Source organism: Mustela nigripes, chromosome 2, assembly GCF_022355385.1.
Source record: "Mustela nigripes isolate SB6536 chromosome 2, MUSNIG.SB6536, whole genome shotgun sequence".
In the NCBI taxonomy this organism is placed as follows: Eukaryota; Metazoa; Chordata; class Mammalia; order Carnivora; family Mustelidae; genus Mustela; species Mustela nigripes.
The window spans coordinates 22,683,256-22,696,018 of record NC_081558.1 but is presented as its reverse complement, the minus strand read 5'-3'; the positions used below and the strand labels follow the sequence as shown (position 1 = coordinate 22,696,018).

Sequence of the window (12,763 nt, the reverse complement as noted above, 5' to 3'; positions counted from 1 at the left end):
ATCAACACTTCTGGAATACTCTCAGGAACTTCCTCCTGCCAGCACTTCTTCAAGCCACTGTACAGCTTCGCCTTCCCGTCCCTGGGTCCGGCAAGCAACCAGAAAACAGTTTCTCCTCACCGCGCGGGGAAGAGGAACCCTTCCAGCGCCATTCCCCAAAGCAGGCAGGTAAGCGCGCGCTTACGGGTTAAATCCCAAACATCACTTCCGGTCACCTGCCTCGCAGCCCTCGCTCGACCGGAAGTCGCCCGCGTGACGACGCAAAAACCGGCAGTCGTGTGCGTGTTCCTCCCAGCAGCCAATGGGTTCTGTCCACCTCCTTCCTCCGTTGCTGGTTGGTCTAACCGCGGACTGTGACGTTCAAGGGCGGGGCGCAGAGGGAGATACCGAGGCCGAGAGGAGCCAAGCCCGTCAGTCGCTCCGGAAGCCGGCAACAAGCGGCGAAGATGGTTTACATCTCGAATGGTGAGTTGCAGGGTCCTGAGGGGCGGCCGCTGGCCTGGGAGGCCGGACCCGGTTTTCTTCCATCCTCGCCCGTCGGCCCAGTACCTATTTCCCGAAGTCGCTGGGCCCCGCGCCGCGTCAGCCGAGCGTCTCTGAGCTCGGAGGCGGGGGGAGCCGAGGTCCCGGTGCTGACGACGGTACCGGCTGCCCGACGTCCTCGCCCAGCTTGGTCGCTGACGCGCTCTTTGCTCTCGGGCGCCCGCGTCCTTAGCTAGTAATGACAGCAGGGCTAGCGCCGTCTGTCTGCGTGGCGCCCGTGTCTGGGCGCTGTTGTAACTTTCGCGCTATTAACCCATTCCGTCTCGGCGGCCGCCCTGCTCAGGTCGTCGTTTGGTTACCCGATTTTAGGGGCGGAGATTCTGAGACGCCGCTAGGCGCAGTAGGTTGCCTGGCGGCACGAAGGTAGTTAAGGATGGCTCAGTGGGCTTTGGAGCAGAGGTGACTGCGGTCCGCGTCCTTGCTGTTACCTTCTAGACGGTCTTTATAATGTAGAAGGAGAATTGAATAAGTGGGATAGCCCTCCCTTCCCCCTCTCCCGCCCCCGGGAGTAGGTAGCTAGTCATACACGTAATTTTTTTCTCTGCCCTAATTGCGAGGGGCGCAGGAAGAAGCACCGCCCCCTGTAGGCACAAAGGTAACTATTCCTGGAGTAGAGAATCTTGAGAGTGACTTCGTTCTGCGATTCTGCAAAGAAAGTGTCGCCTGGGTGGCTCAGTCGGTTGAGCGTTATCGGACACTTGATTTGACTCCTGTTGTGAACTGAGGGTGGTGGGATCTGCCCTGCCTGCGGCTCCGCGCTCAGCGGGGACTTGGCTTGGAATTCTCACTCCCTTTGTCCCTACCCTGTGCGCTCGCTTCCTAGCTTGTCCTTTCAACAAAACAAACGAATCTTTTTTTTTTTAAATTTTTATTTATTTATTTGACAGACAGAGATCACAAGTAGGCAGAGAGAGAGGAGGAAGCAGGCTCCCCGCTGAGCAGAGAGACCGATGCGGGGGCTCGATCTCAGGACCCTAAGATCATGACCTGAGCCAAAGGCAGAGGCTTAATCCACTGCCACCCAGGCGCCCCAAAACAAATGAATCTTAATAATAGTTAAGTGCTTGAAAAGGAAAGACACAATATGACTGGGTCAGACCAATGCCAAAACCCTCTGCCACCTGGTTGACTCAGGTGGAATCATGTGATATTTGGTGCAGTCTTAGCAAGCAGGATCCGTGGAGCTAGGTCCTTGTTCTCTTTGAATCATCTGTTTATCTTCAGAGAGGATGCAGGTGACGAGTAAGAAGTCTTCTGTCTGAGTGCATTTTGTATTTCTCTTCAAATATGCCTTCCCGCCTCCTCCTCCAGTTAAAAATCTCAGAAACAAGTGGGGTGATGGACACTACCCAAAAGCATCAGAGTTTCATCTTATTTGGGGCACTTTTTTTTTTAGCAGACTTTGTGCTATATCCTTTATTGGTAAGGCTGGCAGCTTCTATGTATGCATTATGGTGTCATTCTTTGTAGTACGTCTTTTGTAGTACGTGCATTGTCATAGTGAAGTGGGAGAGTGAGGTTTGTATCTCACGCAGTTGAAAATTGAATCGTGGACATAGGAGAATGAGTAAAGTGGTAAGAGTTTCATTAAGTGGGGATACAGAAAAAGCTTTCAGGAGTGAGAGGGGTCCCAACAGGGTTGCCACTGAGGGTTTTTAGGGCTGCTCTTTTATAGAAAGCTAACCAGGGAACTTAAATCCTTCTAACATCTCTATTGATAGCACCATAGAGTAAGGACTAGTAATAACACCTTCAATGGCTTACTTTCTTTTTAGGGTCAGGTAATTCTTTGTTGGTCACAAGTAGCTGTTATAACAAGACCCCACTTCTGACACCTAGGGCAGGGTGGTCAAGTTTGTTCCCTTATTTCTGGTTCCCTCACACCTCCACATTTTTTGTGATTTTTGTGAGCCTGATCCCGTAGCTCGCTACCTACCTCTCCCGACCTAGCCTCACCTGTACCTTACTCAGTAGTGGATCCACATAAATAACATAAAGGTTCTATTAAGGCCTTTTATCTCACCTTTATAGTTGAGAAATGCCAGTTATATCCAAGCAACTTATTTCCCTCTGCAGATATTGGGAGGGGAGCTTTCTGCCTTCAGAAGCTAGGAGGGAAAAGTGCTAAAGCAAGATAGAACAATGCAAGTGCATGCAGAGGATTCTTTAGAGTCCCAAAGAAAGAATTGTTGTGTTCTGGTTAGATCTCTCTTAGGATTGAATTTATTAGCACTTCACAGTGACAGAACATTTCTCTTGCTATCACATGACTTTTTCTTCAGCAATCCTAAATGTTGACTAGCTTTGAAATACCTTTTCTCAGAGCAGGAAAATATCATATCAGCCAATGAAGCAGAGCTAGTAAGAGGCAGAACCAGAGCGTATCACCCACACACTGGCTTGAAGTTTATCCCTTTTTTGTCAGTAGCTCCATTGAGAGCTCAGATCCAGATGGATCCTTGAAAGTAAGGCAGTCAAAGAGGAATTGTAGACCCTGACTGTGAGGGCGGATGTCAGTGTGGTGAAGCCCTTGAGAAAATGGAGAGGAGAGGTGGTTGACAGCTGTTCTTTCAAAATATTCTGACCTCTTAATATCAAGACTAAAACTCTAGAGCTATAACTTTTCATGTTGTAGCTTCCACTATTTAAAAGTGGTTTGAAAAATAGATCCTCATTTTTGCTTAAGATAAAATGAGTCCATAGGGGCACCTGGCTGGCTCAGTCAGTTAGGCGTCCAAGTCTTGATTTTGGCTTAAGTCATGATCTGAGGATCCTGGGTTTAGCGTGTCAGGCTCCACGCTTAGTGGGGAGTCTGCTTGTTCCTTTCTCCTTCTCTAAAGTAAATAAATAACTCTTAAAAAACAAACAAACATGGAATCCATAATTAGAATCAACAGCATCCCATTACAGTGGAATTACAGAAGAATTGTGGCTATTTTAATGAACAGGGCAAGTTCTCTTCAGTACTTAGAATATCCAGACTCTTTGATTTATGGAAATTTTAACAGAACTGTAAAGATTTTTTTTAAAGATTTTATTTATTTATTTGACAGAGATCACAAGTAGGCAGAGAGACAGGCGCGGGGGTGAGGGGGCGCGCGGGAGCGGGCTCCCTGCTGAGCAGAGAACCCGATTTGGGGCTTGATCCCAGGATCCTGAGATTATGACCTGAGCCGAAGGCGAGGCTTTATCCCACTGAGCCACCCAGGTGCCCCATAACTGTAAAGATCTTAAGGGTATATATAAACAGCTTTTTTTATACAGGAAAGAGACTTTGCAGGTGAAAAATGTTTTCACATTTCACATTGTGAAATATTTTACAATTTTTCATTCAAGTGGTGTGAATATTCTTTTATATTTACTCATTCCATTTGTTTCCTCAAAATACTTGAATAAACAGATTCATGCACTGGCATTCATACCAGCATTGTCACAATAGCCAATGGGTGGAAGCAACCCGAGTGTCCCATCAACAGATGTATGCATAACAAAACGCGGCATATACACATGATGGGAATATTAGTCAGCCTTAAAAGGGGGGGGGGATAAGTTTGACATACCTGCAATGTAACATGGGTGAGACATGAAGACATATAAGCCTGTCATCAAAGTAAAAATATTATGTGATTCCTCACATGAGGTTCCTAGAGCAGTCAAATTCATAGAGACAGAAAGTAAAAGGGTGGTTGCCAGGAAGTAGGGGAAGTGAGAAAAGGGGAGTTAGTGCTGAATGAGAGTGAGTTTCAGTTAGGGGAAGATTCAGAAAGTTCTGGAGATGGATGATGGTGATGGTTGTACAACAGTGTGAATGTACTTAATACCATAGAACTATACACTTAAAAATGGTTAAAATGGGAATTTTTAATTTGTATTTTACCATAATTTAGAAAGAGGAAAAAAATACTTGAATTGCCGCTCACCAAAATTAGGAACATAGGAAAACATTTGACATATTAAAAGACCTGTAGATCAAAGAGCTTTATTTACTTCCCTGAACCCTTCTTTTGAAGGACACACAGATAACAAACCTTTCCTTGTGTTGGCCATCTGGAACAGTGAACAAGTTGAAAACTGAGTCTTACTATTCCCTAAGCAATGGTAATTCAGTGGTAATTCCCTAAGAATGGTAATACATCTTGTGTCAGATTTATAGTTCTAACTGAAGTTTCTTTTTTTTTTTGTCTGTAGGACAAGTATTGGACAGCCGGAGTCAGTCCCCATGGAGATTATCTTTCATAACAGATTTCTTCTGGGGAATAGCAGAGTTCGTGGTTTTGTTGTAAGTGTTAACAGTGCTCTTAATAGCCCTGTTATTTAAGTTAACAGAAGTACATTAGGTACGTTATGTTGAGGTTCTTAAGCTGAGCTTTTCAAAAACAGTTTTTAATTACAATATATATTTTTTAATTATTAGCTTTGCTAAGGAAAATGAAGACTTTTGTGGTGGTAAAGCTGACTTATACATCTAACAAGTATGAATATGATAGTTTAGAAGCTTGACTGTGGCTTAGCCTTGGTGTTGTCACCATTTCAGTCTGCATCTATGGAGCCGGGCCTTCCCATTCTAATGCCAAATGACAGTGCCCCACTTTCTCTCTGCTGTTTCAGCTGTAGTGTGTATGTGCAGCTGTTACTCCAGATTATACAATAAACCAAGGAGAGGTATTTGATCTTGATACAAAATATCCCAAGTAATAAAATTGTTTTTTAAATTGTTAGAATTGACACAGAAGCCAAAAATTTAAACTTTACCATAATTTCAAGCAACTTTTAGTTAAATGCATTTTTTGGTCTTTCCCATACTATTTGTTTTGTGAAAATTATTCATCACCTACCAATAAGTCTTACTCACGCTAAGTTGGAATATATGTATATATTTGAACATCACGTGGCAGAGAGCTGCATGGATGCAGAGATGTGGGAGACTGCCCCTTCATCTACTTTAATTTGTATTATAATGGGTGTTGGGCTGGGCATGATTGTGGGAGGTGGACATCAGAGCAAGTTACTCCAAGTGGAGGAAACACAGGAAAGATGGCAGAGAGGTTTGAATGGCAGACTGCGATCTTTATACTTAATTGAATTGTCACTGTGATTTAATCTGAAGGCTGCATGTAGCACAAGTAGAAGGAGGGGGAATGGAAGAGATCGTTCTGTAGAAAAATACAGTGGGACAGAGGGGCATTAAGTTACCCAATACAGAACTTCCTTAAAGTCTCACACATCTCACCTACTCCCTATTATTTTTTTTAAAACATTGTTTTAACTTCTTCCCCTTCCACAAGTAAAGAAAATTCCATACAGATGGTTTCCCAGAAGCCCTGTGCTTCTGGCACACCACCCTAGGCTCCTCCCTCAGCAGGGTAACATTGGACAGACTGTTGACAGGGGAAATGTGGGGGAAATGAATGTGCAGTGCTGTAGGAACAGACAACGAGGCCTGACAGCTGATGTAAAGTGGAGAAAGGAAGTTGGGGATGGCTCTGGTTTCAGAGTCACTCCTAGACTCCGTCAAGGAGAGTTATTAGCATGTAAGAAAGATAAGGAATGGGGGCTTCCTTCCACGGCACCTGTGTGGACACGTGCTATGTGCTGTTGTCCAGGTGGCTTCGAGAAATTTTGGGGTTGGAACTAAGTTGGTTTACTTTAGTCACTGCTCACACACATAACTGAAACTATGGAGATACATTTTATAATGTTGGAAGTGATATTTTTGTTTTCTGCCCCTTATTTCAGTTTCAAGACTCTGCTTCAACAAGATGTGAAAAAGAGAAGAGGCTATGGAAGTTCCTCTGATTCCAGATACGATGATGGAAGAGGGTAGAGCTTTTTAAATTGATAATAGATATTTTTACCACTCTGTAATTTTAATTAAGTTAAAATTATAGGTGGATAGGCATAGGCTCATGGAAATAAAGGTTTAAATTCTATTTCATAAAATTAATGCATTGCTGTAAATTAAGTCAAGTTGCTTCTGATTTGATCATTAGAGTCACTTTGACAAAGCTAAAATGTGTATCAAATATCCTATGGGAAAAGTCCAAATTAGAGGATGAAAACTGATGACAACCCTTAAATCTAGAGATTTTACTTTAGAATCTGGATTCCCACTGGTAAAGAAAACCAGAGAAGATGAAGCGGCATGAAGTTGGGCTTACATTTCCAGGAAGCTGGGTTTCATTTGGGCTTTCATTTACAGGGAGGACTGTTCAGATCATCACAATTCCTTGCTTGACTCACTTTTGTCATGTGCATTAAGTGTTGGGTCCCTGTATTTGAATGTTCTCAACTCCTGACCTAATTGGCAGTTCCTATTTTAAATAGTCTGTTCGAGTGTTTGGAAGGAATCGCTTCATGTCTACTAAACAGCAGAAATTAAATTTTCTTTTATTAGGCCACCAGGCAACCCTCCCAGAAGAATGGGTCGAATTAATCATCTGCGTGGCCCTAGTCCTCCTCCAATGGCTGGTGGATGAGGAAGGTAACTTAATAATTTGAAATTACTCTGCAGAGATTTCATTTTGAAATATCCTCTTAGGGAAAGTTTTTTTAAGAAAACAGAACTTATCCAATATTTTGTTACTATTCAGACATCTTATGTGGAAAAATAATTCTATCTTAACCCTTGAAAAATTTATTGTATTTTATTATCAAAGTGTCTTTTGAAAAACAGTTCCAAAAAAATGGGATTGTTGGATTTTTTTGGTGCAAACCTAAATTAATAACTAGTAACTGATTGTTATAACACTTTCTTTTAGGTAAATGTCTGCTCTAAGAAGCAGACAACTGGACATGCACATTCGTAACAGAGGGAAACCATCAAGAAGTAGAGTGCTGACCATGCTGAACAAGGAATTGAATGTGTGTGCCTGAACAGGGATTGCTCTGTGTCCTCACAGACGAATGAGGTTGTGCTGGGAATTCCCTTCCCAGGGATCTGGCATGACTGACATGCAGTTCTTCTATAAATGTACATGTTTGTCTCATTATCTTTTTTGTATAGTTTATGAAAGTATTAATATAGTTTTAATAAGTAAATATTTTTAGGTTACAGACCTTGACTTCTCATCTTTGTATAATTAAAAAACTCCAAATTTGAAGAAAAATAAAAGGTTGTGTATTCTGTATTGAATATAGTGTCACCTTTTTAACTTGAAATAGTATTCATTGTTAATTTGTTCTCATTTATAAATAAATCACATTGTATTTATTCCAGTAGTATGCATACAATTTTATCTTGAAACCTATTTGTCCTATGAATCTTTAAAACAGAGTATCAGATTAGCTATCATATATAATTATCGGGGTAATTATAAAGCCATAACCGACAAACCTGAGTTACAAAATGAAGATTGGCTAGGTGGTCTTTAAAATCATAGACTTCTGTGTTATACTGACAAATTTGAATTCTAAAACATTACTTAAGATACTGCCTGTTAGCTTTCACACACACACATACACACACCCTGTAAATGCTGATAACTCACATTCTATGACTAGAATGGAAGCTCGATGAGGTTGGGATTTTGTCTTTTTTACTGAAGTGCTGCATGTGATAGGCACTGAATTATCTGTTGGAAAGATGAATAATACAGATAATTCTTTGTGTTTAACAGTCTTTGAACCGAAGTGTTCAGATAAAAGCATTTTTTTTTAAGATTTTGAGAGAATGAATGAGCACACAACTTGAGGGGGATGGGGGTGGCTGGTTGTACAAAGGAAGAGGAGGGAGCCTAACACTGGGCTCAAACCCTGGACCCTGGGATCATGACCTGAGCTGAAGGCAGATGCTTAGCCAACTGAGGCACCCAGGTACCCTGGGTAAAGGCATTTTTATATTTACTTGGATATATTTATTCAACCCTGTTTGCCAGGAAGTGGAGATGTGGTGGCATGAGAGCTACTGATCTTCCAACATAAGGGAAGGGGCAATTACAAGACAATTTTCAGGTTAAGGATAATAGAGACAGTTATTGATCATTCAAGTCTGTGTCAGACATTTTATCTTTTACATATTCTGACACTACAGTAGGTAGACGATACTTGCATTATACAGATAACAAGCAAGGACTCAGCAAAGTTTTGTGATTGTGTGGCTAGTGAATGGCAGAGGTCATTCTGTCAAAGCACTTAAGTGGGGAGAAGACCTGGGTAGTCTCAGGACGTGATTGCTTCTCTGTGCATGTGATTCATGATCCCTGTGCACCCCCCCAACTCCTCCGCAGGACTCTATATTTAGGGCTATTCTACAGTCCTGACTGCCTCTGGTATTTAGCTCTCTCTGAGCATGAGGTAGACCACTGTAGGGCAGAAAGTAGCCTATTAAGTGGCCAGTGTTCAGTTATTGTCTTTGCTACTCAATAGCTTATGTTCTTGACTAAGTCATGTCGTTCTATCCCAGTGTACTCATCTATGAAGTGGGGATTAAATTCCTACTTCAAGGGATTCTTCATTCAGCAGTATTTAATCCACCAATATTTATTGGGTGCCTACTGTGTGCTGAAGATAATGGTGGAGAGTAAGACAAAGTTCCTTTTTAGTGTGGGAAACGGTGAGCAGCCAAGTACAGACTTAATTCCTGGTTCAGAGGTAGTAAGATAACAGGGAGGCTTCTCTGAGGTGACATTTGGGTTGAGACAGACTGAAAATGAGCACACTGAAGGAAGAGCACTCCAGGAAAAAGGCAACAGCATGAGCGGTGGCTCAATGATGGGAAGGGCTTGACATGTCTGAGAGGCTGAAAGTAAGTGTAGCTGGAAATGCCAACAGAAGGAGAGCGATGAGGTGAATTTAGTGATGTAGCAGGGACTGGATTAAGAATGGCTTTCTAGGCTGTGGTTAGTTTAGATTCTGTTCCATGAGCCAGGAAACAAAGCATGGGTTTAATTTTTGAGAATACTCATTGGTGCTATTATATGGAGTGCTAGGTATGTAGTACTGATTGTCTTAACTACATACTTTAAAACTTGACACTTGGGCAACCGACTGAAGAACAGACTGAAGGAGGACAAGACCAAGCAGGGAGTTGGGTTAAAAGGCTGTTACAGTCCCGGTGAGATGGTAGTTTGGGCTAAGTAGTAGCAGTAGGAATGGAGAAGTGCGTTCGTTCAAGATGTATTTGAGCGACAACAGGATTTGCTGATGGATTGGACAACTGAAGAATAGAAGTGTTATTTACTGAGATGGTGAGAGAGACCGTAGTGTTGAGGTGTGGGGGCGGACGGATCAAGAGTCAGTTTGGGCTCATTTAAGTTTGCAATGCCTTGTGGATATCCAAATGGAGATACCAGGCAATCTGTTGTCAGTCTGGATCTCAGGGAGACTTCCAGACGGGAATCACGTATTTGGGAGTTATCTTCATATGTAAAGCCACGAAACTGGATAAATTGGCGCAAGGGATGTGGAGTGAGGCGCCCTAATTCAAGAACACCTTAACATCAGAGGCCGGACTGAGCATCACCAGCGCAGTATGAGAACTAGAATATGCGTGGGGTCTTGGAAGCGAGCAAAGAAGCCGTGAGCTAAGCCAAAAGACGCGTACCCGCTGCTCCTGCGTAAGCCCTCGAAATAAAAGCAAGTCGGCCGTGGGCATGCTACCGCCAGGACCAATCGCAGCAATACTCACCCATCACGCCCCACCCCCTCCCCGCCCCCTCCTCCGGGTGGCTCCGCCCCTCCGCTTTCCCGGAAGTCTCCGGGGTAGCTGCCCCGCGGCCATCTTGCTTGCCGGGAAGCCGGCTGGCAGGTTGCGCGTGCGCGGGGGCCTTCCAGCTCCGGCGGCGCGTCGCGGCGCGGCGCGTCCCTGAGGTTGGAAGCCGGTAGGCGTCCGCGGCCGCAATGACCCAGGCGGAGAAGGGAGACGGGGAGAACGGGAAGGAGAAGGGCGGGGAGAAGGAGAAGGAGCAGCGCGGTGTGAAAAGGCCCATCGTGCCCGCGCTAGTGCCGGAGTCGCTGCAGGAGGTGAGACGCGGCGCCGGGGGCGGGTCTCGCTGAGGGCCTTCCGGCCGGGCGGGGGAGGGGAGGCAGGCGGGGGAAGGGAGGGAGGTGGTGACGTGAGGCTTCCGGGCCTCCCCTCCCCCCCCACACACCTTGGTGGCTCGTGCAGGGGGTAGTTCCGTCCCCGGCCGGCCGCGGAACCGGAACCGGAACCGGGACCGGGCTTTCACCCGCCTTCCACGCTGCCGTGGGGTGTCCTTGACCGCAGGTAGTTTGGCACCGGGCAGAGACAGTTGGCGGGGCAGGCGTACTCCTTTGTGAAGGAGAGACCTCGGGGCGTGGAGTCCCGTTCAAGCAGAACGCTAGGAAAATCCAAGGCAGGCGACTGTCTGAGTAGACGTGAGGAGTTTGAGTGTCAGAACCAGAGCAAGAGCAAATCCTGCTCACCAGAAAGAAGTATTTGGAGTTGCAGCGCAAGCACGGAGCACACCTGTGTGTGTGCGCGCGCGTGCGCGTGCGTGTGCTTACTGATCAGTGAGAAAAATCAACGTTCCCGTAGGAAAATGGGCAAATTCACAGCAAAAGTAAGAAGGCATTGAAATGTTCAGCTTCATGTTGACGCCTCCGAGGCAGTTCCCCAACTGGTGGGTGGGTTAAGGATAACCCCCCGCCCCAGCCGGCCAGGCAGCAGTAGGATACATACAGCACCCTGTCCCCGTAAACCCCCGAGCGTGGTTCTTCCTGTGGTACAGGCCTCAGTTTCTCCACCCATGGAGTTGAGGCAGCAGAGTGGCTGGTCTGTAAGGGCCTTGCCGGTTCTCACCCTCTAGGATTCTTGGTCTGTGAGTGGGAGGCAGGAGGGTAGAGCTCACAGTTGGGCAGGGGGCAGCAGGTATCAGGGCATGGCGTGGGACGGGCTAGTGCAGAAGGCCATAGGGAGGTGTTGGGCACCCGCCGCAGGTACCCCCTTTAGCCCTGATGGCCTGGGATGGTTGAAAAGGAAGTGACCTCAGGACCAAGACCTGAAGAATGATCAGGAGTCAGGGGGAATCTCAGGGAAGGAGAACAGCGTGGAAGTGACCTGGGCCAGGAGAGAATGTGAAGTTTTGGTGATCATACGAAGTTTTGGCGATCAGGATGTCTGGAAGTGAGGAAGAAGGTGCAGAAGGTGATGCTGCAGATCTTAGCAGAGCCTATCACAGGAGTCTCAAAGCCAGAGTCGGGTCTCTTCTGGAAGGCAGTGGAGAACTTTGGAAGAGCTAGCCAGACTGATTATCTGGCTGAATCCTCACAATAACGGTGAGGTGGGAGCTTCCTCCAGAGGAAGGAAGTGCTGCAGTATGAATTGGAAGCCAAGTCTGTGAATCCATAGCCTGGGCCCTTAATCACTGTAGCGGCATTTCCTCAGTCGTTGTAGAATACCCTTTAGTTTGTTAGTTTGTTGTTAAACAAACACCCTTTTGTTAGTTAGTACCTTTTTACTCAGTCTTATTTAAGCGGTACTATTCTGGGAAATGATTCGTGGGACTTACCAGCTAGGTTTTTTCCTAATATGTTGATATAAATATGGAATTATTAAAAAACATTTGTCCACACTTTTGGGAAACTGCCATTCCTAACCCCAGAGCTTTCTAGTCAATGTGCTGCAGCCTGTGTGCTGTAAATGAGGTACAGGTGTCCCTGACGGCAAGCAGCTTCATCTTTTTACTCCAGTCTACTGGACAGATGTCGACCATATTCCAGAAAAGCTCGGGAAGTCCTGTTTAACATCATGCCAACCCCATGGAAGAGGTGCATTCAGCAGACACTTTCTAGGTTCCTGTGTGCCTTCTGCTGGGCACAGAGTAGTGAACAAGACACAAGTGATCCCTTCTTACATAAAGGTTTTTGTCTGTTGGGGGGGCAGACAGTAACTAATTACAAGCATGACAGTTGCCGTGAAAATTATATTGCACAGGGAAAACAATCCTAGTCTAATAGCATTTAACTTCAGAACTGAAGGGAGAAGTAAGATGTACCAGGGAGAAAGGACATGGCAGGCAAAGGGAGTTAACCTGTGTGCAGACCTAGAAGTCATGATGGTGAGTTAAAATACCAAGAGAGGTCTAGATTAAGAAGGTTAAAGAGGGGGCGCCTGGGTGGCTCAGTGGTTTGGGCTGCTGCCTTCGGCTCGGGTCATGATCTCAGGGTCCTGGGATCGAGCCCCGCATCGGGCTCTCTGCTCCGCAGGAAGCCTGCTTCCCTCTTTCTCTCTCTCTCTCTCTGCCTGCCTCTCTGCCTACAT

The 12,763-nt window shown here is 45.5% G+C and overlaps 2 protein-coding genes across 5 annotated transcripts in view; both read left to right on the top strand.

Annotated features, from left to right (window-relative positions):
• Nucleotides 1-276: 276 nt before the first annotated feature.
• Nucleotides 277-7,028, top strand: SELENOK (selenoprotein K). The gene is made up of 4 exons (XM_059389976.1): nucleotides 277-465; nucleotides 4,732-4,822; nucleotides 6,280-6,363; nucleotides 6,938-7,028. The coding sequence occupies exons 1-4, from the start codon at nucleotides 447-449 to the stop codon at nucleotides 7,026-7,028; spliced, it is 285 nt and encodes a 94-aa protein (XP_059245959.1). The 5' UTR covers nucleotides 277-446.
• Nucleotides 7,029-10,243: 3,215 nt separating this feature from the next.
• ACTR8 (actin related protein 8) overlaps nucleotides 10,244-12,763 on the top strand; it is a 21,637-nt gene continuing 19,117 nt past the window's right edge. For 3 of the 4 annotated variants that reach the window (XR_009402369.1, XM_059389966.1, XM_059389965.1), the window contains exon 1: nucleotides 10,244-10,503. Coding sequence is in view for 2 of the 4 variants with exons in the window: in XM_059389966.1 (XP_059245949.1) it covers nucleotides 10,381-10,503 (123 nt within the window). In the remaining 2 variants the exon portion in view is untranslated. The remainder of the gene's footprint in view (nucleotides 10,504-12,763) is intronic. The other variant, XM_059389967.1, reaches the window with a different exon arrangement.